Source organism: Vanessa atalanta, chromosome 6 (assembly GCF_905147765.1).
Source record: "Vanessa atalanta chromosome 6, ilVanAtal1.2, whole genome shotgun sequence".
In the NCBI taxonomy this organism is placed as follows: domain Eukaryota; kingdom Metazoa; phylum Arthropoda; class Insecta; order Lepidoptera; family Nymphalidae; genus Vanessa; species Vanessa atalanta.
The window spans coordinates 1,800,426-1,828,136 of record NC_061876.1 but is presented as its reverse complement, the minus strand read 5'-3'; the positions used below and the strand labels follow the sequence as shown (position 1 = coordinate 1,828,136).

The 27,711-nt window shown below is 33.0% G+C and overlaps 2 protein-coding genes across 4 annotated transcripts in view; one reads left to right on the top strand and one right to left on the bottom strand.

The window, feature by feature from the left end:
* Positions 1–77: 77 nt before the first annotated feature.
* On the bottom strand, positions 78–18,880 carry LOC125064990 (peroxisomal acyl-coenzyme A oxidase 3). The gene is made up of 13 exons (XM_047672366.1): positions 18,710–18,880; positions 18,448–18,580; positions 16,652–16,813; positions 15,078–15,236; positions 12,113–12,260; positions 6,688–6,862; positions 4,368–4,510; positions 4,124–4,257; positions 3,456–3,578; positions 3,046–3,165; positions 2,604–2,838; positions 1,924–2,363; positions 78–1,287 (listed from the first exon to the last, which is right to left on the bottom strand). Exons 2-13 carry the CDS (start codon positions 18,574–18,576, stop codon positions 1,192–1,194), a joined length of 2,064 nt encoding a protein of 687 aa, XP_047528322.1. The 5' UTR covers positions 18,577–18,580; positions 18,710–18,880; the 3' UTR covers positions 78–1,191.
* Positions 18,881–19,790: 910 nt separating this feature from the next.
* Positions 19,791–27,711, top strand: part of LOC125064988 (protein outspread) — a 233,056-nt gene continuing 225,135 nt past the window's right edge. For all 3 annotated transcript variants that reach the window (XM_047672363.1, XM_047672364.1, XM_047672362.1), the window contains exon 1: positions 19,791–20,274. In XM_047672363.1, the coding sequence (XP_047528319.1) occupies positions 20,158–20,274 (117 nt within the window). In that variant the 5' untranslated portion in view covers positions 19,791–20,157. The remainder of the gene's footprint in view (positions 20,275–27,711) is intronic.

Sequence of the window (27,711 nt, the reverse complement as noted above, 5' to 3'; positions counted from 1 at the left end):
AAATTAATGACATTCCTGTGACATAACAATTTAAATTTTAATCAAAATATTTCAATACATTTTAATTATTAAAATTTCCGGTTTATTTTATTTATTGAAATTTTTAGGAAAGACTTCATGTTTAATTTCTAGTATTTGGCAACTCTATTTTTCAATGTCACAGCTTGCAATCCTCTTATCACACACACCATACACTTGGTGGATCACAATCCACTTTAATATGTGATGTTATTTATTGCTGATATGTATTGTTTAACATAATTATGTTATTTGTGACGACGATTGTAAGTAATAAAAAATAGATATCTTTAATGTTTGTGTATATATTTAAGATTTTTTGAAATACTTTAATTTTCGACGCGGTCACCAAATATATTTGTAAATATTTCCATGGTTACGCTAGAACGTCTTCTATATTATATGGCAACACGAAATATAGTAATGGCTGTATGCGTTGGTTTCATTGTCATGATCAACTGTTTTTGGTAGGTTTAAACCAGAAAACTTAAGAAATAAAAATAATCGCAGCGAGCTTTATGGAATAACACTTAAAATACGCATTGACAAATTACATGACACAAATTTCATTATTACTTTACAACTTTGGCCTTTAATAAAGTAGATTGTGTTTCTTCTTACAATTATCATCAAATCCTATAACATAACAAAAACAGCCAAAATTTTAAAATAGTTTATGAGATATTCAATAAAAATAAGACTTACACAAGCCAGACATATCATAAAATTTCTACATGATATGTTATTAGAATGTGTTAAAAAGTACGTCCAAAGTACTACGCCACAGCATTATATCGACACTGGAAAGTAAGAAAGGCTTAACCGCCAAAACGATAATTTTGGGAAACTTATTAATTTTATTTTAAAACGCATTTTCCAATAGAACATTTTTGGCGCCTATGCCTTTCTTTATCGGCACTGGGGAATTATGTAAATGAAGGTTTCTCAAATGTTTTAAAAAAATCATACAAAAAAAAAACTTCGTGGTAATAAAAATAATCTAATATAAAAAATAACATACCTTCGGTAAAGTATAAATATGATATAAAAATAAATGAAATCAATTTTTGTATCTAGTATTTAAGATACAGGGGAAAATAGTTTTTCTTCTCTATACAATATTATTTTTGTGTCCAAAATCTACGGTTCTAGATATACTTATATACATTATTCTTACAGTTTAGACGAAGGTACGACGTCCCGCCACCACGGCGTCCGCTCGAAGACACCGGGCTGACTGAAGAATGCTTTCTGGAGATTCTGGTACAACTGGAAGTAATTACCAGACATTTAAAAACCACATGTTAGACACATTACAATATTGACTTACAAATGGAGACGAGGACTCAGACAAAACTCAAGGCAAGATAGTATAATAAACCTAGGTTGGCCACATTGAAGTTAGCTCTCCGATAAGAACACGCATGTAAGTTACAGTGAAGCAAATAATTTCCACCAACCCGCATTGGAGCAGCGTGGTGGAATATGCTCCAAAATCCTTCTCCCCAAAGGGAGAGGAGGCATTAGCCCAGCAGTGGGAAATTTACAGAATGGAAAAATAATGGTAGAGCGTCGAAAGAAAATAAATATATGCCACTATGTAATTTTAACAGTCCATACTTGAGCAGCGAGTTTGTTTATACTTTATAGCTACTTCTAGATATAAATTATACTAGTAGTCGCTCGCAGATTCGCTCGCCTATGCTAGCTTGAATCCAATGGAAGGACCATTGGACTCAACCTTACTTCTTACCAAATTTCATCAAATTTGGTTCAATGGTTTGGCTGCGAAAGCGTGACAGAGATGCAGAGATACTTTATTACTCAGACTCACGAAATGAATCAGACAATATCTTAGATCTCTAACTGATGTCACGGAATTAATAATGTCATGTTAAAACTCACTTTTCCATCACTTTTTCCCAAAGCGGAGTTGAGAACGAAGTCCGTCGGCGCAAGCGAGTCAACTACACTGACGATATCTCCTTTCACTTCCGAACAAAGTTCCAACACAGCGTCCCTGATTAATCTCGCCATTTCCTCCCCCTTGGAGTATCCCCCCTGGTACAACTCCACCAAGTTATCATCGAGGCACCATAGCCCATAGAGACAGAACAGTTTCATCAGCACCGGCTGTAATTCTTTCTCCTTCGTCTCTATGGCTTCCAAGGAGAATATGAGGGAGAGATACTCCGCATACACTTTGGTGAGATTTTTCCACCGGTACACCTGACAGTTGTTCCTCGCCTGGACTTTAGTGAGCCCCTTGGCGAGTTCCGCCTCGTTCTTTTCATGAGTGTGCTTCAATAACCAGCATAGAAGCCATCTGTAGGTCGAAATAATAACTGTGGACAAACGGAATATTAGAGTAATTTAATCATTTTATTTGAAAAACAAAATCAAGCATTTTTATAAAAAAAATGCAACGAATTAAACAAACGAAGAATTCGTGTTTCTCTCTTTTCCCTATATAATTATATATATGTGGGTCGTCGGTTTGCATGAACTACAATTTAAAAGTTACGGTTAGACCATAATCCACGCCTAATACTGATCGAAATAGGCGCAAGCGCAAAGGTACGCACAGTCGGGCGTCTGGAGGTCGGCGGGGCGGGCGGCGCGGAAGGCGGCGGCGCGCAGGCGCGGCAGGTCGCGCAGGAAGGCCACGGACGCCAGCGGCGAGTCCACGTCGGCGCCCGCGCGCGCCGCCTCGTACTGGCGGAGCAGCCAGTTGCCGGCCTGCTGCGACAGCACGTTGTTGTCGCCCTCGTACGTCACCGTGGGCTCGTGGTTGCTGCGGAGGTCGCCCAGGTTGGAGCACTGCAAGGCGCGCGCGTTAGAGCCGAGCGTTCTACTGACGCTGCAGTGTCATCAGCTTCAATCTTATATTCATTTAATCGAGCTCGTGGTTTGCATCGAGCTAGTATCGTTGCGTATGACAAAACTACGTTCTGAACTTATGGTAACTTTACTGAGGTGTAATGTCGTGTAATATCACCCATGGCCCGTTGGCCACTCGGCGCGTACCTTGAGGTACCCGTGTCCGCCGCAGGCCTCCCGTGCCTGCTGCGCGGCTCGCAGGGCGCCCCACGTCAGCAGCGGCTTGCTGCTCGACACCATGGCGTGGATCTCCGACACCGCCTCGCTCTGCACAAGAATTGTATTACTATTACACCGTTGAAACTAACTGAATCATATACAATATAGTGTATTTAAACAAACATATGATTACTATAAGTATTTGAAACGGGATATTTAACAAAAGGTAGATAGAGCGCGCGGAACATTATAGTGAAGCAACAAAAGCGAATACAAAATCAAAATCGTTTGCAAATTTCTGATAGTGTATAGTAACTGACAATTGTCGCTAACAAGCGAATACAAACTTTGGATAGTTTGTAGTAAATTGCGATTCTTTATTCAGATGTCAAACTCACCAAATTATCCACTCGGTGTCCGGCGTTCGATTTCTCCACCATATTCAGGTACACGTATGTAAATTTACCGATGTACAGCCGGTAGATAACCGCCGCAGCGACGTGACCGAACAGACGCCATTGCTGTAACGATAGCGAAATTTAATTTAGCTGTTTAATTTTATTACTAATATCATTGAATATTTTAATGTATTTCAAATGTAATCACTAAATTTATAAGAGTTGGTGTCTGATTTATTATTATAAATAAATTTAATAAAGTGCCCTTAGTCGATGTTTTAACATACAAGCGTTGAGGTGGAATTAAATTGACGTCATATAATTGCTCGAAATCATAAATAATGTACGGTATTCATTATGGCATCCGCGAAGAAATGTCATTTTTAATATCGCAGACGTTGTTTACGAAACTATGGAAGTAAAATTAAAATACATATAAGCAATTACTTAACCAAGTGGAAAAAGGTTAAATTATAAATAATTATATATCCAACTAGAAATTGTCTGTAGTGCTTTATATAGCAGTGATTTTAGCAAATATGTAAATTTAAGGCTCGTTTCTCCTCCCTCGATTGGAATCGGTAAAATGAGATGTTAATTCTGGTGAGACAGCTAGTAAAGAAACGGCGTGAGTATGGGGGGGGGGTGTGGGTGCGGGCGGTACGCACGTGCAGCGGGTACTCGATGAGCGGCGTCTCGCGGCCGCGCTCGCCGAACTGCGTGCGCGTGGCGGCGTAGCGCACCGCGATGCTCACGGCGCTGGCCAGCGACTGGCAGCTCTCCTGCATGATGCCGATGCGACCTGCGCGACCGACGTTGGAAAAGTTGGGCGTTAATAGTGCGTACGAAATTAAAAAAAATATCGATGAACATTTTTTTTTCGAGGAATATGAAGATTTACAAAAACGATACCTGCTGATAAATTCTCCAAGGCCGCTCCGAGTATCCTGGACGGCTCCGAGAAGGAGCTCTCGTAGGTGCCATCTTCGGTGACATCCGCCGTTCTGTTGAGGAGATTTTCCCGCGGTATTCTGTAGTTGTTGAACATAATAAATCTGAAAAAATAAATAATAATCAAATATCGCACAACTAGACACGAGTTTCCTCTTCTGAAGAAAGTTTTCCTCGTTTTCTTCCAACACATTTAGATTTAAATATGAATTAGTAATCAGAGTTTAAGATGTTTTTCTATTCAGTTATCTTTAGGTGAGCCGGTATAGAGAATAGTTTTATATGAAATGTAAGTATTCAACTTCCATAAATTTTTACGAAAAGGAGAATTGAACATACTTAATTCTGCCATATGGGCAATTCAAAAAATACATACTTCTATACAATTTACATATAATATTTAAAAAAAAACCTGGAACGGAAACATGGTCGAAATTTAAACAAGACGACAAAAAAAAAAATTCTATTTTTATCAATTAAAATGTTTGCATTTATCGAAAAGCAAATACAAATTTCGGTAGTGCGAAATGACGCGTCCTTTTTTTAATAAGTCAATTTTCATTGTCACTTTAATTATGAATTATTGACATAATAAAAAAAAAATCTTCATTACTACACACACTACCGGAAATTCGCTTTTGAGTTTGTATTCGCTTTTATTGCTTCATTATAATGTTCTGTGCGCTCCCCCTGCCTTTTACATATTCGTACATATTCGTATTTATAGTCTGCGTTTAGTGTACAATGTACATATTCTTATTTCGAATAAAAAATATTTCGACGCATATCTGAGAAAAGGTGATTTGACGAGGAAAATCTGTAATAATTAAAATTTACATCATACAAGTAAATTAATGTTTATGTAATATCATTAATATAATTATAATGATTTATAACATACGAGACCTTTAACTTTTACTCGATTAATTATAATTTGCGAATTAGCGTAGTCATATATTATCGCAATATCAATTACTCGATGACCTTGAATCATAAAAACATTATAGTCACATTGATTAACAAAAAAACGCAACATTTTATTGATTAGAGTCTTCACACGAAATAAATTCAACCGGTTTTCTTAACATTGATACTTTTGTACATAAGTAGGTAGACTGACAAACGAGACTCCCTAATAGTAAGTGGTAAGGACCACTCATAGACATAGAGACTTCAAGAACCATTCCTTGAATAGTCAGTACACCTCCAACCCTGGGACGTAAGCTGTTATATCCTCTGTATTGTGACTCATTCATCCCTCAAACTGGAACAGAACAGTAATATGTTTCGAGTGGGATACCTAACCCTACACAAAGCCCTACCACCAAGTAATTTTCACATATAATGTACCCATGTAATAATTTGTTATCTGTTACGAGCATTATGTGTCGTTCCGCGCTCGGCAGTCGCGTGATGTTATATATAACCTATCTCAATAAATAAGTTATCCTATTTCAAATCAAAACGGTTAATCCCGATATTAAAGTATCGTAACTTGTACGTAGATAAGGCAGTTAGTGAGGACGTATTATGTATACGTATGAGTATATATATACATATACATTTGTATTATTACATTTATACATTGAGTTATTATTTAAATATTAGATTATTGGTTGATTACAAAATTATATCTTTACTGAAATTAAAGTTTAATAATTAAGGTTTCCGTGAGTTAAGTTCCTCTCACACATCCGTATTTTCAGTACAATGACTACTTTGGTTTAGGTTTTAATAAATAAGAGGATAATACTTTCTACGATATGTTTAAAATAACATATATATAAACAAAGAAAAAAAAATAAACTTTAAATTGAAATTGTTATCCTTAAATGGGGGTCAAGGACACGGGCAATGTTATCGTATTTTTTCGCTATCACGACAACATCGATTATGAATCATAAAATTTTTGAGATTGTGACAATCCATTAGCGATAAGATAGAGCGATATATTGTGTTTAACCTTGTTATGCGTCATGGCAAATATTTATAGTTAAAGTTAATAGAACAAAAAATGTTTCAAACTATGATTACGTTTGCATTTGGTCTAGTAGCTAGCTTTTAAGAGTGCAGATCTCAAGGTCCTTGGTTCAAATTCAGACCAAGAAAATATAATGAAGATATTGTGATCTACTATTAGTACCACGAACAATCATAGCTAATCTAAACAGTTATTTTAGTTTGGGCAAAAGCCCTACCATCAAGTTAAATACTGGAAATACCAACTAAGACATTACAAACCTATGATTGTTATAAAAATGATATCATCTAATTAACTCACCCGTTGTCAATGCCATTGACGCCAATCTTCTCTCCCATATCCCCAACAGTGAGACCAGGATACGTTTCCAAGGTGTCCGGGTTTCGGATAGGCACGACGAATCCGTGAAGTCCGTGGTTGGTGCCATCTGGTGTGATCAACTGCGCGAACAGTAGGGTATGGGTACACGTTCTACCTGAAAGTAAATTTAGAAAGATTGTGAAGATTACTCGGGACTAATAGAGAGCTGAACTCAATTCTGTATTATATATTAGTATACATTTAACCAAAAGATGAGAAGTTGCAACTATTGTATGCCCTGTCGTTGTACCGTCAAACAGCAATACTAAGCATTGTTGTGTTCCGGTATAAAGGGTGAAGGAACCAGTGTAATTACAGGCACAAGGGACGTAACATTTATGCACCCAAAGTTTGTGGCGAATTGACGATTTGAGGAATGTTTAACATTTTTTACAGCGCTAATCGCTACGGTTGGTGACCGTTCATCATCAGGTGGAACAATTGCCCATCCGCCTCCCTTTACTATAAAAAAATACAGTCAAATGTGACCATCATAGGTACTGTAAGAGAAATAAGACATTTGTCATTACTACCTCAAGGCCAACTAATTTCGAATTCTAAATTTAAAACGCCTTTAGATTTTGCCGTTACCCAACTGTGAGAATTTACGAACCGTTAATTTACTATATTTAGTTTTTTTTTAAAAAAACTAATGGGGTAATCACAGACCGCACGACATCGGTCAAAACTAAGATAGGGCGCATACGAGCTGCGACTTTATGGTCAATTTGACTACCTCTGAATCTACCTCTTGTACGGTGCAGACGTGTCAACTTCACTAACCTAATTCACAATGTTTGATTGCTTGCTTATTGGTTTGTTCCTTCATTAAAATCAAATTAAATTATATACCGGTTGGATTTGTACTCTTTTACCTTCAAATCTATTATTATTTTCATTTGTCAAATTGTGGAATACAAATAATTTAACTCCGACTTTACTGACAAAAAACACTTCCGATATTAAAGTTAAAGTCATACATATTTATGTATAAATTATTTTAGTAATTAAAACGGTTAGTTATTCTAGTGGTAAATGATAATATAAACGCGTCCTAACGTTTTTAGACAATGGTCACGCTCACTGACCAATCATTGTCACTCACGGCCATTGAATCGCTTTTATGTTCGTTTTTATTTGTGAAAAAAACATTTGGTTACGTCTGTGTGTAATGTCACCTAGATTTCGCAATCATAACGCTTTTCTTTTACTCATTTTCCCAGTGGAGGAGGGGTCTTAAATTAAAATAGTCATCTCAAATCATATTAACACGTATTTTCAAATTGCACACATAACATTTTGGGTATTCAATAAGTCCAGGGTGTGCAAAGATAATCGTAAGGCGGAAACGAATGGAATATTAGTTCCTTATCGTCAGGTTATCTTTACTAAGATTGATAACGCATTAGTAATATAAAGTACACCTAATGCCATCGTTCGTAATGACAAACACTCACTATTTCGTGATAAAAATACAAATGATCGAAAACGTAATTTGTTACGCGCGATTTTTTAATTCATAAAGATTAGAATAATCTTTTAATACTAAAGAACATTATTTTTTACATAAGTACGTCTGTTGCATACCTTCTAAGCTACGTGTTGGATTTTGATACGGTTTTCAACATTATTTAGGTAATTGCTCCAAGATGCTCTTTGTATATAATTCATTTATATTTATTTTGATGGCAGTCGATTATTTTAATGTTTTGTCTTCAAGTCGTTACAAGGTACTCACGCTGAGTAAACTACAAGAAGTAAAAAGACATATATAATATACTAACGAATAATAGGTATTATGTCTGAAGACATATCCACGTCGGTATATATCGTATGTATCGTTTAATTAAATTCATTTAAGTGAAGGTAAACATTCTGAAGTTTACAAATATCAGAAAATAAAAAGTAAAATTTAGAGCAAATTATTTCTTAAACTTTTTAAATAATAACGCATAATACTTCTATCCAAAAACCACAATACATTGACATTTAGTCTTTAAAATAAAAAAAGACAGTTGAAATTTTTGTATTTGGAATTATTTCGAGATATTAAATATTTGCACCGTCTGGATAGGAACGACCCACTAATTTTATATGCCAACCAACCCACATATACCTAATTATGTTTAGGTATGCAAGGCGAGTGAGGCGGTGACTACAGGAACAAGGGACATAACATCTTATTTTCGATAAGATGTTATGACTTATAAACGATAGCTTATGATGTAAGCCAATATTTTATAATCCCATACGCATTCTATGTGGATTAAATAGCTACTGAAACAAAGTCATAATAATCTACGAACATTATATTAATAGCGTGAAACGGAATGAGACAACGAAGACCTTAACCGTGATATAGATCACGATGACGTGATACAGCTATGAATTCAGTTTATTTATACGCTATATGTCATGAAACGATAAAAGATACAATATCGTTTTATTGGAACGAATTTCTATTACGCGGGTTAAACTGAGTCGAGATGGCCCAGTGGTTAGAACGCGTGCATCTTAACCAATGATTTCGGGTTCAAACCCAGGCAGGCACCACTGAATTATCATGTGCTTAATTTGAGTTTATAATTCATCTCGTGCTCGGCGGTGAAGGAAAACATCGTGAGGAAACCTGCATGTGTCTAATTTCAACGAAATTCTGCCACATGTGTATTCCACCAACCCACATTGGAGCAGCGTGGTGGAATATGCTCCATACCTTCTCCTTGAAGGGAGAGGAGGCCTTTGCCCAGCAGTAGGAAATTTACAGGCAAGCACGTCACGTATGGAATAAGGCGATTCTTCCGTCTCTTTCTCTCAGACTCTTTATATTATATACGCTTTTATAGAATATTATTTAAACATATTTTTTGTTATTATTTTAATTAATATGACAAAAAATATTTTTTGTCATTCAATTATTCTCAAAAATTGTTAATTTCATTGTGTACGTTTGATTAATCTATAGTAATATTATAAATGCGAATGTTATTCTGTCTGTTAACTCTTCACGGTTAAACCGCTGCACTGACTTAGATAAAATTTCAGTTAGTCCTGGGATTTTTTTTAATTCACTCTTCGATAGGGTAAAATGGAGAACGTTTGACTGTTATGGGTTTTATTAATTACGCGAGGGTTAATCCAGAAGTTCAGATAATACACCTATTTTTTTTACTTATTTTTTGTTATTGTGTACACAGGGTTTGATGATATTTTTTTTACCGTTTAAGAATTATTAAACGAATTAATTTATCCTAAATGCTAATTAATGTAGTTGTGTCTATTTTTATTTCATATATAATGAAGCTAAAGCAACTTCGTTTCCACCAAAGGTACCACGACACCCTCGATTTTTTGTTGTTATTTAAAGACGTTTACTTTGGTATTTTATAAAACAAAATTTAAATTAGTTTGTATACAATTTAATTGTGGTCGTTCCGCTATTCTCATGGCGCCCTTAAATACCTATTGAGAGGAACTAAATAAGACCAACAAACGTCTCCTCTTGTACTTCTTATTATTATGAAACAATATACATATTCATTAAATTTTATTTAGATTTCTAAAATATGTTCATTACGATATTGGATTAAATTAGTTTAAATACTGTACTATTAATCGTTCGTGAAATGCAAAGCCAAAACAAAAACACACACATATATACTATCGTATATAAATACTCACACACAGCCAAATAAAATCAGACATTGCGTCAAAGTTTGTAGGGTTTAAGGTTATTTGAATTTTTGAATAAAATATTATTTCAAACACAATCAATTTTATCGATTTGCGTTTTAAATATCGTTTAAAACTCAAATATAAATTGAAATAATGATTCCTACATTGGATTATTAATTAAATGGGAAAATTGTTAAACATTTATGCGGGTAGTAATTCAACGCGGACAGAAAGAGGTAAAGAGTTTCGAACCGCTTTACATCCTGAGATAAAGTGTGCAAATTCTGACAAGATTGCGATTGAAGAGATTTTCTCGAAAGCAGAAACACAGGAGTTATTGTCACAAATTAAAGACTCAACAAACATCTACAAATTTAATTGAACATAAAATGTTTTGTGGTAAAAGAAACCAGTTTTAAACACAAACAACAAACTGTTAGACAATATCCCACCCGGATAATGAAACGATCGCCTCCTTACCGTTTCTATTCATATACAATTATGTATCTAAGTAATTTGACAAAAAAAAAGACCCGCTGAGTTTCTTTCGCCGGTTCTTCTCAGGTCAGGGTGTTCCTTTTTCCGAACCAGTGGTAGTGTTTAATTTGACCATCAATAAGTAAGTGTAATGCTTCTATGTTGAATAAAGGAATTTTGAGTTTGAGTTTTGGACCGGGAATTTAACCCTATACTCCAAGCCTCTGCTAAATAACAAGTCAGTCATGATACCAACCAGTCTATATATTAGACAGAACTATAAATATTGTAGAAACAAATATAAAAGCCGAATATTTTTAATGAAAACAGTTTAAGGTTAAGGTTTTATATAATTTATTGTTAAAATCAAAACAATGTATTATTTATGGTTTGACCTAAAACTGTACCTACAGGTTGACCTTAACTATGATAAATGCAATTCTGAATGTTATAGTCGATAAATTATTTAAAATTAATCCGAAGCAAACCAAAGATATCTATAATTATTATATATAATGACTAACAACAGCTGTCCGTCTTGGCTTTATAGTTAAGAGTACTAGAAATTATTTTAAATATACCTTATGTTTTTGTTGTTCTAGGTTAAGGATTAAAATTTAATTGAGTTTGTTTCCTCAATCGTACCGATCAATCTCTTTCGTGTCTTCTCCATCCTACGTGACATTGGCGAAATAATCTGTGCCCTGTCGTCACAACTAAAAGCCATTAAACTAAGAATTGAATAGGGATGATATTTTCAAATCCTTCCTACATCGCGAAAGTTGTAACTGTGCTGAATTTCAAGTCAATACCTGTAGTAATACATGTAGTATCGGAGATCTCGTGATGATATATATATGTATATATATTTAGCTGTGTTTATTTAATTTACATTTACTATATGATTTACAACAACATAATTATAATGTTAATTCATCATTAGAGAAGAGGTTTCATTTAACGTTACTTACAAATCAAACAAGTTTTACAACGGAATCGTCGAAAATATCGAAACTATATCAAAAGTCAAACTTAGCTTATCGAATTCTTTGTACATATTTGAAGAGGGTCTCAAGGTCACGAGGTCAGATAAATGGTAGTATAAAGTAAAACATAAGACTAAAACTTATCAAAACTTCCATCATTTGTTACTTTGATAGTCTCATCAAATATATATAAATAGATAAATTAAAAAAATCACACGTAGTTTTACCTAGATTACCAACCCAGCATTTAGCCGCCTCGAAGTCTGGCGTGTGCACGACGAACTCCTTGGTGGAGGGGTCGTACGTGGCGGTCGTGCGCATGAGCCGCGCGTCCGACCCGTGCGCGATCTCCGTCAGCGCGAAACTTGCTAATATCTGTGGAGGTCAGAGTTATCTAATGACTCAGTTCTTCGCTTCGACCAACCTTTGTATTATCGGAAGCTAACGTAACCCCAGCAAACGTTTGGAGTGATAATTAATAGATAAAATTCATATTTATAAATAAATGGAAAAGTAGAATCGGTTACGTTACTGATACTGATTCACGATGTCAATTATTTTCAATAGAATCTCCATTTCGAACCGGTGATAGTTCACATAAAGATTTAAATATATCTTGTAAAACGAGTTCTTTACCAAAAAAATATTATACAGAAACGACAATGGCCCTGCCCTGGCTTACCAGTAAGCTTCAATCGTTACCCCGAAAACTTAAAAAGTTTCGTTAATTTTTTGGAACATAAATTTCATAACAGCTAATTGTTATGTAATTATGACAGATATTTTATATATGTATGTTACTTAAACTGTTCCTCGCGCTGTATGTAGTCCCCAAAATAATTTTATTGCAGTTTGGAGGAGAATGTTTACAATTCACATCCTCGATATAAACAGTCCGTGCACTATTTTGTATCTGGGATAAGTATTTACGTTTCGTTACGAGTTTCTAAACACGAAATGACCTTTGCATGGTGATCAGGGACTGTTTAATATTAAATAACTTTAACTTTCTTATATTTAGATCTAGGATTGGATGATATAAGCGACATTATCACCTAAAGTCTCAATCCAGTTAATCCTTGCTAGGTATAAATATTACTGAATACAAAAATAAAATCAAATATACTTATTAGATAAATATATATTATCAAAACAAATGTGAATTATAAAGTAAAGAGAATTATAAACTCAATTGTTATTTTTTATTATTTGTAATAATAATATTTAATTTTAATTTTTTTATATAATTTCTATTAATATTTATATCAATCTGTATCTGTAAAATATGTAATGATTTTGATCTAGTTTATTGTGAAACTTGATTGGTTTTTTTTTTCTGTAATGTGATATTTCTTTGTGTGTATTTTATAACTGTTTGTCTTCCTTAAAATAAATAAATAAATAAATAAAAGAGGTGAGTTTTGCTGATTATTTTTCTTGGGTTTACGAAAAATGTACCCCCATGGACATAAATCTTTAATATAATAGGAGCTTAATTGCCTTTTTGGTCCAGTGGCTTAGAAAGCTGATCATAAGGTTTGTACAGGGGATTGACCAAACATAAAAATATTAGGTACTAGTTGTCGCCCGCGGCTTCGCTCGTTTTTTAGGGGTTGGTTGTCATGTGTTCGGCAAAAAAAGTAGCCTATGTTCTTCCTCGGAGTTCGTTTGCTTCATAACAAATTTCGTCAAATACGGTTCATTGGTTTGGCAGTGAAAGAGCGACAGACAGACAGACAGACAGACAGAGGTACTTTCACACTTATAATATTAATATAGATTCTGTCAGTTTGTTTTTAAACTCTCGTGTCCTCGAAAGTACGTCAAGCCATCCTGCGCTCGAGCCCTTTTCCTAATCCTCTTTCTTTCACTCAAAAAAAAAAACACTCGAAAAACAGAGTGCATCTGAGTTTGCGTGCACACACGTATGCATTATCATATGTGCAAAACGCTAGCATCTCTGAATTGAAAACAATCCGTGGCAGAACACGAGTATTAGATCATACAAATGTGAAAAAAGGCATTTTTTTTGAAATTCGAAATATAAAGGCAAACGAGCAAATAGGTCAACTCATGGCGAGTCACGGTCACAGCTACCCATAGACACTTGCATTGTTAAAAAGTATTAACTATTCCTCACACCTATGCAAGCAATTATGAAAACCGAAATGTTATGTCCTTCGTGCCTATAATTAAACTGACTCACCATTCAAAGCCACAGAAACCCATCAATACAGTAGGTATTGCTGTTTTAATAACAACAATAATTATTCAATATCTTATTTTCACATATTATAAATAAAGTGTGTTTTTATTGTTACGCTTTCACGTATAACTACTCAACCGATGATCATGCAATTTTGTACCCAAACGTTGTCAGGGGTACAAATAAGGTAACTAACACCTCACACCGCGTGACATGGGGGGGGGGGGCGAACTATTTACACTATAAATATGTGTGTTATTTTCCTGCATACAAATAGATCTTATTTGTAACGAAATCAACATCCCTGAGGATAATTGCGGTTTTCCCTACGAGACTACGTCTTGGAAACTTAAAAACAAATTTCCCTAAAACATAATTATGTCTACCTGAATAATATAATTATCGTAGGATTTAATCACGTTTTTTCCTTTGATTATGAACAGTTCCCTATTATTCTATACAAATAACTATTTGTAACCTTATATAGGTATAAGAATTAATGTTTGTTTTTATTTATTTCTATACATATAAGGATAATTGAGGATTGACGACCTTCGTGGTCCGAGGTCTCGGGTTCGATTCCCGGCCGAGTCGATGTAGAAAAAGTTAATTAGTTTTCTATGTTGTCTTGGGTCATTGGGATCAGAGTAATGTATGTGATGTTGTCCAATATTCATTTATTTATATATACACTACACACACACATACACTTGCGACGTTTTATGCGTCATCGTATCGAATAATTATTAACGAAATAAATACAGGAATAAAATCGCATAGTTGAAGTTGTCATTACCACCTACATTAAATTAGTGAGTGAAAAAAGAATCTCATAAATGAATTGATTATCGATATATATAGAACATAGTGCCAAATACATTTAATTTAATATATTATTTTGCAAATTATCTTTTTAATTATTGAATAACATGAATCATATAAAATAAATACATATGTACATAAATAACATTTAGAAAAACAGTTACCTCTCTATGCTTTATCGTCGCTTCGTAAAACTTCAGGTGTCTCTCTGTCCCCAATGAGAGGAGTGCGTTTGAGAACAGGTATATACCGATGGCCATCTTCACTGAAACACTTGGATTTAGGGATTGGACCGCCTCGTTTATTGTCATTATTGTCCGTGTCTAAAAAAAATAAAAATTAAAGAAGGAAAACATAAATATATATTTTTCTATGAATAGGTAAATGCTACTTGGTCCTGATGGTACATGGTCACCACTACGTATATACATTGGCATTTTAAATAATATTTACCGTTTCTTACATCGCCAATGCGTCACCAACCTTGGTAACTAAGATGTTACGTCCCCGGTGCTTGTTCCACTGGCTCAGTCACGCTTTAAGCCGGAACACAAAAGTACTCAATATTGCCATTTGACAGTAGAATTTATCATGAAAGTAGTGATGGATACAATACAAACAACCAATACGTGATCTCGCTTCTGGACGTATTCGCTTGGGATGAGAACACCGCTCAACTTCACATTAGGATGGATTTTAAAGCGATAATTTGCCAATAAGAAATGATTGGCCCCAATAGCTCAACGCTATAAAGTAATACAATGGGGCTCTTTAAAAAAAAAACAGAAACGCAAAAACGATCCTGAGCAATTGGACTATTTTGGACGACTGCACTAGTCTCGTATGTGTCAAAAGTAACATGTAGTAATAGTAATAAAAAAATGAGTTATTGCAAGTCAACATTAACGGGTGTAAAAAGTCTGTTTGCAAAACCATAATATAATTATGTTTAAGTCTCGCGTACAATTTGTGTCTCAAGAAAGTCATGGACCTGTCTAGCTAGTGATACCGTTCAGTTACTGGTAAAAGTTTTTAAAAGGAAATGGCGACCGAGAACCAAATAGAAACTCATTGCAAGGGAACTTCATGTATATAATCAGTCGGTAATAAATTTTATTAAAGTTTTTAATCGAAAATTAAGTTTGATTATGACTAAGATTGATGGTTTTCTATTTCTTAATTGCCAAATTATATAGAATAAATTTACTTTAGCAAAAATAAAAATTCCAAATAGCATAATCTTCAAATTACTCCATGAAATCTCATATCCGTCTAGAAAAAGGTTATCTGTAAGAAGTATTGTATGTATGTATGCAATCTATCTAGTAGGACGAAATATTTGAAATTGGACTCAAAACAACAACAAAAAAATTTTAAATTTAAAACATTTTTATCGTGTACCTATGTTATTAAATATCTACAATAACATAGACCTTATACGAAACATAATTTATTATTTGAGCTACAATTACTGTCGTATTTTTGAATTTGTATAATTTAAAAAATACCGCGTAATCACAGCTTATAAACCAGATTTAAAACCAAACACATAAAATAATAGATCTTTAATTGACGAATCAGAAATCTCACTATGACTTAATGTTGTATGGGATTTCAACCGTGTGTCATCTCCAGATTCAAACGCACACGTTTACCTCAACAGATCGACAACACCGGCAATTCCATGTTATGTAAAAATAAGATTTTCCTCCATTCAATTCAATGCATTTTCACTTACCCGTTTGCTATAACTCGCGTTGAACATTTCCTTGGGAATGAATTTGTATTCGTTGATCTTCTTTAATTGCAACTGAGTTATTCTCTTCTGTTCTTCCAGTGGAGGTGTAACAGGGTGGTGAGCAAAGAGAGGATCCTTTTCTAGCGTACGCCATATTTTGTACTGTTGAAAAAAAAAAACAATAGTTTTATTGAAACCAAAACGAAATGATAAAGAATAATAGCAATGCTCGTTAACATTCCTATTTAACCCTACAAATAAGCGTAAAGCTTATGTAGAATAGAGCACGTCAATAACCCAAAGAGTAAAATGGATTTCGACTTTTACAACACTAAGCGGCTTATATCAGTGTATCATATCTCATATCCAAGTAAAAATTAAAAGATATATATTCACTAAGTAAACATTATAATATAACATAAATTACGAAACTATTATCGTTCATTTAGCATAAATTAAAGAAGTTGACGCAAAAAAAAATAATCGAGTAAATATTTGCATTTTAACGGTCACGAATATTAAATTTACTTCCTTATCTTAGGGTATTATTTCACTGCCTTACTTGATATTGTTTGAGTAATTCGGCGCACCTAAAAACCTTAGAGCTTATAATAGGCATTTTGACTAGGAAATGGACACTTATAGGCCCTTTTTTACTTTACACTAATTAAAGCATTATATTAATCAAAAGAACTAAACTAAAGATTATTCTTTTTTTTTAATGATTGAAAGTAATTGTAATGTACAAAGGTACTAATCAAAAAATGTTTATAGAGGTATAATTTACATCTAGATGCAGAATTTAATAGTAATTTTTTTTATATGACATAGCTAACTATTTAAGACAATTTTGTCTTGAGGATAATCTTGACGTAATATGTATTTTTATTATATCTTAAAAAAACATTGGGCATATAATTTTTTTAGATTAGATGTTAAAGTTAATTACAAAAAAAAAAATATCTTATTCAAGATATTCATTCAAATAGTAAATACCAACTCAATATGAAATAAGAACCTTTGACGGTTCATTATTAATGATATATATGGTCCAGGAATCTTTGTATATTATAAGCTATTATTAAAACAAAAAAGGTAGATTATTCTGTAAAAGATTATATAGATGATACTTATTATACCTATCAAGCATACAAAATAAGTATTTATATTTGCTATATTTATATGATTGATGAAAAGGAGTAACTAGTGAGTTTCTTGACTGTTCTCGTCGGTAGAATCTATGTTTTGTACCAATACAATTTTTAAGTTTAATTTATATTGTAAAATTATGTTGGTGCGGTGATAGTGTGAACCCATTGAATAAAGTACATTATGTATGTTAATTTAAATATTTCTCTCATATCCCAAACAATCTCTTTTATTATAAGATATTTTATATTTTTAAGATAATGGGATAGATCAGAAAATAAAACATGTAATTCAGTCAGTTGATAAATTTTTTCAAAAATTATAAATAAATATATTATAAGCATTCCTTTAAAGTCATAAATTCAACAGCAATAATTTACATTTTTTTTTTATACCATTAAGGATTTTAAAAAATAACCCCTACAAACTTTATAAACTAAATTAGATGAAGAATGATCTGGGTGATAGTTTCAATACTAAACATAATTTTTATACTAAATATTTCGTAAAATATTATTGTTTATTATAAAATGGGTTACTTTTTATTATTGCGACATGTGTTCATGTCGAAAGTCATGTGTATTATAAATTGTTATTTAAAATAAATTAAAATATATATATTTTCTGAATACACATGAATGTCTTACCTTAAGTTTCAATAAATCAATGTCTCCTTCAAGGGCCAATTTAAGTCGCTTCCAGTTGAACGAAGCTCCATTCCTATATACATCTAGGGGCCCGCTCGGGAGATCCGGTATAAAACTTAAGTCTTCCATTATTCTAAAAGAAAAAAAAATAACTAAAATATAATTACAATATATGTAAAGATCAGTAAAACAAACGAATTTTAGGTTTAATTTTTTTAAACTATTTAAACTATAAATTAGGCATGAACCATTTATCCCTCACCTTGATATTAAATGAAAAAAGTTTACACTTCAAACACACAAGGGCTTCAAACCCTCACACTGGTTAAAACAAGACTAAAGTTATGTTATGAGCAGAAAAGCTTTAATAGGAGTTTATATTTCCTGTTATATATGATCTAAAATACACACTCCTGTAATGAAGCGCGGGCGGCGGGCGTTTATCAGTCAAAGTAACAGTCTACTGATTGTGATAACTGACATATGTCAAACTAAATTTATTTGACTTCAATTACATACTAATGTCAATGCTAAAATAAAAATGAAAGTAAATCTTAAAAAAATATTTAAGTACGTGTAATAAATAATTTATTATATATATATATATATTGGTGGGAAAAATTAATAATTTATGTTATTGAAAATTATACAATACCACGAAGTATTTTTATTAGAATGACAACTTCCAAAATATAAAAAGAAACAGTAAAGTCGATGCCATTAATATGTATTTTTTTTTTAAATATAGCAATTGATATAAGGTTACTGTAAAAATTTAATTCATGCATCAATTAATATTTTATTTTATCGTTTAAGCTTATTTAGTTATGTTTTTGTTTTTATTAAATCCAAAAAAGTTAAGTTCTATGCATGACATCATTATTATTGTGATCAGTAAAATCATTAAGGTAAAATAGTACCTATAATAATGCATTACCCTCAGATTGAACCATGCTATGGGTTATTTTTGCACGTCATAGAAAAATAAGGAGGTAAAATTATAATATTAATTTACCTTATTCACTCAAATCGTGTGCAATTTTCATGTTTAACGACATCTGGTGATGATTTATTTAACTCCAACGACAAAAATGACGTATATTGAAATACAAACATAAGAAGATAGTATAATCATTTTCACAACAGATGGCAGTACTTATACTGAACAAATTAATGAATAGTGTAAAAGAGATAGTACGATAAAACTTGTATTAAATAGAATGAGATGCAAACTCAACTCACACAAGCAAAATATGACCACACATTGGCATTTATTGTACAACATACGACAAGAAAAGAGAAGTTGTAAAACAACAACTCTGTTCGTTGCTGTGCTTGGTTTTCTATCAGATGTAAAATGGACGGGCGGTCGTGTTGCTGCGCGTTCGCTTGCTCCGCGTACTCGGTATAAAATCGATGTTTATTTTGACGTGAATACGAATATTGTTTACGCGATTGTTCGACTTCTTCGGTGTTAAATTACCATAGAAGATTGTGTTGTGTTTGTGTTTTTTCTATGACGCTAGCGTTCACTTTACTTGCAGTGATTTTGCTGATAGCTCACTCACCGGTGGGTGCGCGCGTGATAAACTGCGTGTTCGGTATTTAAAAAAAAGGCGAATAATCGTCTAGTGTGGGTGGTTCACAGTACCACGATGCTGTGCACGGTGACATAGTGAACGTTGAATTTGACCCTGACCGCTGACAACCATGTCTGGTCGATCGGATTGCAGGAAATTTGCACCAAATATCTTTAATAAGAGCAAGTGCACTAATTGCTTCCGACAGAAGGAGGAGCATAGTGCTGAAGCTTTGGAATCTAATCGGGTAAGTTTTGTTTAAGTACCAAATCTATTTGACTCAATCAAAAACACTAGGACGTGATACGTGTGTGGGTGTATACATCGAGTATATGTGTGCGTTGCCAATCCACTCTTCAGGTGTTGATCTAACGGACAACGGTCGTCAAGTTAAAAAAAAGCAAGACTGGCGTTTCATAATAGTGTTGTTTTAAGTAAGCCAAGTTTCAACAGTACCGACTAGATGCAAAAAAAAAAACTGTTGATGAAGGTTTTTTGGGTCCAAATGTTATACGCCTACCTCCATCTTTTCTATAAATAATATATTATATAAGTAAGGTCTTTGTTAATTTATGATTATACAAACGTGCTATCAGTATCTGATAAGAGTGACGTAAATAGAATGAAATAATTTTATTTAAAAATTTCTTTATCGAATTTCTAGAAAATAATTACCTTCATCGTAAAATTAATTTTATTTTAAAAATCGATTGAATACCTAAATCATTATAAACATACAATGAAATTCAAGGAAAAAAAAAGAAATGTGAATAAAAGATACAATATTTTATTTATTGTGTATATTATTGTCGGCTTTAACAAGTAACAGTGCAAGTCTAGACCCATTCATAGACACGTTTTAGCTCTAACTAGGACATTCGGCTGTATATAATTCTAAACATGATACGAAACAGATAATAAACATTACACTTAGGCTGAAAATTTTAAATTAAGAACAAATCTTTAAAAAAAGTTCATTGCTTGAATGCTTTAATCTTTGCACATTTAGATAGGGTCTATTCAATTTATATAAATTTTGAACCTTTGCTATCTAATATAAAACATGTCTTAAATACCCGGATATTTAAGACAGCTATTATGGTTTCGTTGCGAGGTTGAAAGGTTCCGGCGAATTAGTAATTAAATATACGCAGAAATTTGATCTAAGGTTTAATTGACAAAATTTAATTAACCTTTATTTGTATTTCAATAAAAGAAAGTACTAAATTTAAATAAATAGCAGCAATATTTAGGGTATACATGTACGACTAATGTAATTTTGTAAATACTTTAACTTTGCTTTTGTGTTACCGAGTCGGAGAAATAGTGTGATAATTATAGTTTATGAGATATAATGACTATTGTAAAAAAAAACGTTGTCAATCATGACTAAAGAATTAGAAAAGGTTTAAAATAATACAACTCTTGATGTAACATGTAATTTAAAAAACTACAACTGGGTGCAAATTACAGTACAAAAATAGATCTGTTCAGAAACGCATCCTGTACGATGCGCTCACGCAACGGGATCACGGGAAGGTGCGCACTGACCTTCACGTGTCTCACAATAATATTAAATTCTAAACATTATTATGAAGTATTTCTAGATGCTTAAATTAAACTAAATTTTATAATCTAGTCTATCTGTTATGTTTTTTTCGCTGTTTTTAGTTTGATATATATATTTTTTAATTTTACTATAGATTTTGACAACTTTGTTTTATAATTATATGCTAATATCAATAAGGCAAAGAGTTTGTCGTTGTATTGATTTAACCTCTGCAAGTCCTTACGGTCACAAATATTTTAATGTTAATATTATACGAGATAGACATTTTTAAATTATTCTTTTTATCAATAATGCGCAAAATACAATGGATTTATTTTCATAATAGAGTTTTTAACAGCTTAATTTCGACTTTAAGTAAATTTACTATACGTAGTATGAGGAAATGTATACTATATAAATATTCGCATCAATATATTGCTAAAGTTTTAAAAGTAAATATTGATTTAGTGATTAATTTGTTATTTTAATAAATATATTTATAAATTAAAAAAACACCATTTGTCGTTTGAATGGATTGCAATGAAATAAAATACAATTTATATTTACTTTACCTAAACGATAAAATACATTTGAAATGACCAACAAAATAGGACAGTTGAAATTATTATTATATTTAACACTGGGTCGAGGTAATCAGTTCTTCGTTACGACTACAATAATGAATGTTTTTTACATCTTTGTCAGTGTATAAGACAAAAATAATATAAGAATTTATGCAACAAGGTCGAAAATGTATGCATTATCGTGCTATTCGAATAATGAGATGTCTAGATGTTCACAATGGCCATAAGTTTTATTTTTTACAGAGAATATTAATAGTAATTTTAATTATACATAAGTTTCATTAAATTACGGATATCTTTCGTTTCCAGGATGAAGATATACTGGCTAAATTTAAAGTAGGTATTCTATATTAAATATGCCAACGTGGGTTACCATAGACCTTATTCATATATAGAGATGGGAAGGTACTTCAAGACCAAAGATTATCTATTAGAGGGAATATACCTTATGCGTTATAAACAAATTGCAACGACGTATTAGTCTATGGTCTAGATCAACATAAACTTAGACAATATATTATTATATTTTAGACGTTTGAAAAGTATCTGTTTGTTATAGAAGATTTCTTCGTCATAAAAAGTCAGATAAATAAGTCTTCTGTCTTCGACTGACAATTCTCCGACCACAATGTTACGCACACGCGTGTTACACCTGTTAAAACAATTTCAATTACTAGCATCGGCACTACGTTTCGTTCATTAATATTATTTATATTAATAAAATAATTAAAGAAAAACCGGTTTACAACTAAAATTCTGTCAATAAAAATATAAAATTAGTTTTAAGAACTATCAAGTCGAATTAATCTTATCTATGAAGTAGAATCTCACAAAATAAAACTACCTACAAAGAATTTTCTTAAAGTTTTTAGTAATCTGGTTAACCTCATTTGATATTGTTCGAGTTTCAAAATCATATTGACACAAAAAGAAAGGCGATAACTCTTCTATATAGATACATACGTAACCCAATTGAGGCCCATATCACTTTGGTAAACAAATAAAATAAGAGTTTTACCGATTAAGTTTTGATCGTAAGGGGGTCATAGGATGAAATTTAAAAAACAAAACTGGTTAAGCTTAGTTTTTTAATTTCCGATGGAGTAGAAAAAAGTCATATCTTAATTCAACTCAACTACAGGATGGATGTTATGTGATTTTAAGTGCGTCTGGTAATAACACAATTTTTATTATTCTAAAAATCTGTATGATGGCAAAATATCAGCGTATCAATAATTTAATTCTCCTTTAATGTGATGAATAATCCTTTTGTTCATTTATCCGATATTTAAGGGATATCTCCTAGTCAAAATACACTGTGCGCTTATATTTAAATTAAAAATGTATACAAAGAAATTTCAAAGATTGCAAGAACATTCCTAAGCAAATATACTGTCTTTACGAAGAGAATTAAGAATACAAGCTAATGTCCTGTTTTCTTCAAGTGGACAAATACATAATTTACAAAGAATTAACACAAAACAACTCGATTTGGAATACGTGACAAGATGTCAAAGACAAGGCTAATCATGAACGAAGCAACAGAACCGACACATTTTGAACCTTATCTCGCAGCACGCTAAGGATACAGAGGTTATCGTGTACTCGAAATGAGTACTATTTATAATAATACGGAAACGTCAGAACTTCAAATGGCGCGGTTCGAGCAATTATCTTGACAAATGCTTCGCTAACGAAGCAGGCTGACATGTTCCATATTTGATGCGCGCGCGCAAGGTGATGCGACCAATGAGAAGCTAACGATCGACACAATGAGCTCTTACTTCTTCACTAAATAGAATGCTATTTTTTTTAGTAATGTGCCGGTGAAAGTTTGCTTATTAAACAAATGTGTTAGCATTGATCACTTCATTATCATGTTTGAATACATGTTCAATGGATGTAGAGACTGATTTGCCGGAACGACGTGTCAATTTTGTCAAATGTGATAATTTTTATCTATCAAATCAGGATATTATTCAAATCTTATATATTAATAGCGTAAGCCGATTTTTGTCCCAATGATTATGGGGGCGATCACTGCACATTAAAATCGTTCATGGTCTCACTTTGAAGAGCTCCAGTCTTGGATTATTAATGAAAGAAAATTAAAGGATTTGATAACAATTTAGTAAAGCTAAATTGTTACGGCGCAATGGATGTATAAAAAAAAAAAAAACGTAAACAAAATTAAAGTAAATTGTTTTCGACAAACTACAATACTCACAAACAAATGTTTACTATTTGATATTAAAAATTTCACTTAAAAGAGGTTTCATAATTTTGGCGCCAAATGTAGAATGTAGACTTGCAGTTTACATTTACAATGACATGAAATAAAAACAAAACCTGTCATAGGTATCGAAATTCCTAATAAATCGCGAGGGATCCACTAGTTTCTTATTAAGACTTGAGTTACTCGATTTCAAATCTTTATTTGATTTTTATCCGTTTGTAGCGTGTATATTACGTTTGATCTTGTTTATGAGCGTTGCATGCAGCATGTATTCAGCGTGTATGCATGGCAATTTACAATTGGACATCTTTGTAATTGTTAGTTGAATGAAGAGTTAAAATGATGTGATAATTAATTTTTTCCACTTTCGTGTCTAGTAGTTTACCTTAGACGTTGTGTTTGCTTAAGAAAATTCAACATGGCATGGCGCCGAACGAACCACATTTTTGCGGTTAATGCGTAAGCGCAAAACGCAAACATCCATTTAGTACTTTGACACACTTTTCGTGTTGTACATTTAAAACTAATATAAATGCTCATTATTAGCATTTAGTAAGCGCTGATGGCCCTGCGTATTAAATGTTTACGACTTTAATAGTATACGTAAACTGTTTATATTTGTACATCTTGACATACTTCAAGTCTATAGTAGTATATTTTAAAAGTTAGCCGACTAAATTAAAAAAAAATAACACTCAATTCGAGCGCACCCGCTAATTCATTCTGTTCAAACTCGTGTTCTCTAAAAGGCGCCATAAATCTATCAGGCAAACAGCTAGGATTTACTCAACGTAAATATTTACTCAAAGCAACGACTCGACTGCGACAGAACCGCCGGCACAATTCTGGGTCGACTATGAAAAAACTTTAATACGAGCTGCCGGGTAACAATGACGCGGAGATGAAAATTAAAAAAGAATAAATGGACGATGCGTTCCATTGCTACATAGGTGGCTAGTCGAATTCGAACTTCAGACGAGTTACGCTGTCAACTTTTCTAGTCTCTTCGTATTAGAATAGAGGAGGGGACAGGGCTCAGTTAATACTGGCCGGGTCAAACCCGTAGTGTAGTATAAAAAGGAGTGCGTGAGGAATGCGCCGGCGCGATCGCCAGGTGCAACGGCCGCACGCCCCGCCCCCGACTGGCATTTTTGTGCGCGCGCCTAATACGATATTAGTTTGGTAATCAAATTTTGCGCCTTCTCCTCTTTGGGGGTCGCTGAAACTGAAAGACCCAGGTGATCCGTCTCTATGTTTTATCTTATCCATATATTAGTCTTAGAACCAATTTATAGTGCGGCACGCTAGCGTTTTATTGAAGCGATATTTACACTAGATTATCTGACTCCAAATGGTGCGGACCGTTAACAATACAATGGGTTGCCAGCGAAATAATATAATGTGGGTCGCTGAGACACCGCCAATGCGAACAATTAAAGTCGACACCTTATCACCCCGCTTGTGGCGACAGTCTAAATCCAACATTCCGTTGTTGCCCCTTTTTTGGGTAAATTGCCGTAACTTTGTTTATTTGTTAAACGTTTATCTGCAAAATCTATTCGTGACCTATAACCCGATAACCCGCAGATTACAAAAGGCAACTGCGTTCTGCGTTCAAGTCTGTATATATTAGTATTCTTTGTCTCTATCTAAACTAGATTCTTTGTCTAATTTTTTTTGTATCATTTTGGATTATTGTTAATTAAAAATAAAAACAAAGTTGAAAACGACTGATGAACCCGTACTTTAGTATCGCATCTAATGGGTTTAGTTAAAATGGAGAGCACTTTTATTTTTGAATATCCATAAAACTCAACATTCCTCTATAACAATACAAAACATCTACGGTATTAAAATTCTTGATCAAAAAAGAAATTCTTGTTTACTTAATCTTCCATCTTCCTTAAATTTCATTATTTGTCTTATTTTATTAAAACACTACCCGAAGTCACCATCTTGGTATTCCATTAAACTGCAGAAAAATTTAAACCAAATTTTATTAAATATATATTTAAGGTGTCATGTTAAAGGTCAATCAGATAATTAAATCGCTTTAAACGTTGGGCCTTATCTGAATAACCCTTCAACGATTTTATTACGGGTTCCAAATAAAAAAAAGCGGCAATAAAATTAGTATTAAAGTTCATTGTTTAAATTTTACTCGTTTAATATTTTTAATCTGTTGTTTTTTTTATATTAAGTAAATAAACAAGTCCGTAGACCGGAACGTCTAATGTGTAATATGATAGTGTTGTGCTTCGGTTTTCGTCGTTTATTTAAGCACGTTGTAAAGCAAACGTAACTCAACACTTGTTTGATGATGTGACTTCATTAGTTAGGAGTGGTTCCCGCGACTTGATTCCCATAGATTTTTAATTATTTTAGATTCTCGTTTGTAAGGTCTTTACATTTTTCGGGCGTAATGTTTTCAAAGAGTACACTTTTTAGAGACAGAATTACTTTATAATGATGGCTATATTTATAATTTTTTCTTACATTTTTTTTTACTATCATAGTTTATCTCCTTATGATGTCTGTTTATGATTGTCTTCAGAGATAAGTGTGACATAAAACAAAATGTTTTCACATTGAAACGAATGTTTACATTTTAAGGTTTTCCGTTCATGCGGTAAAGTTCATTCAACGTAACATTGCCGTGTTTGTTCAAGCTAAGAAGTGAAATATTACTTTCAAGTATGTAGTTCAAGGGTTTCTCAACATCGTCCGTAAGTCGGTAACTGACAGATAACCGAATAGCACACATTTTTACCTCGTTCCCGATGGTTTCACGACAAACTGACACTTTGACAGGTAGCTGTGAAAAAATGCGTTTGTTTACGGCTGCCTTGCTTTAACTTTTAGTTCTTTTTTTCTAGTCCACAGATAAACCAAACACGATGATTGTTGGCTGAGCACTTGGAAGATACAGTTAGCTTGCATTTTTCAGTCGAGGAATATATGAATGATTCGATTGAATGATTTATCTCTAGATGTCACTTTTTATTTCGATTTATTCAAATAAAAATACTTATTCTGATAAACAATTGACAACAACAATCATTCCAGTACTCATCTAAATAGTACTCAATATTCTAAAAGCGTTAATTCTATGTCTGAATCGTAACTTGTTCCGCCCTTTGTACGTTGTAATAAGGTATTTGACCTTTTGATGTCCTTAAGATAAGTTGATATGCAAAACCACATTGCGATGACGTAACACTCGTACCGTCAGAAAATTTAAAACATTGTTTATCTTGTAATAACTCTTATTAGGTAACTCACGTCTGAGAATCACTGTACAATCGTACTATGATG

Excerpts from the sequence above, each read along its gene's own strand:
- LOC125064990 (XM_047672366.1), bottom strand. The coding sequence starts at position 18,576 with ATGGAAGACTTAAGTTTTATACCGGATCTCCCGAGCGGGCCCCTAGAT. Across the intron at positions 16,814-18,447 it reads TTGATTTATTGAAACTTAAG|TACAAAATATGGCGTACGCT; the intron begins GTAAGACATTCA and ends TTTTTTCAACAG. Across the intron at positions 6,863-12,112 it reads ATGCTGGGTTGGTAATCTAG|GTAGAACGTGTACCCATACC; the intron begins GTAAAACTACGT and ends ATTTACTTTCAG.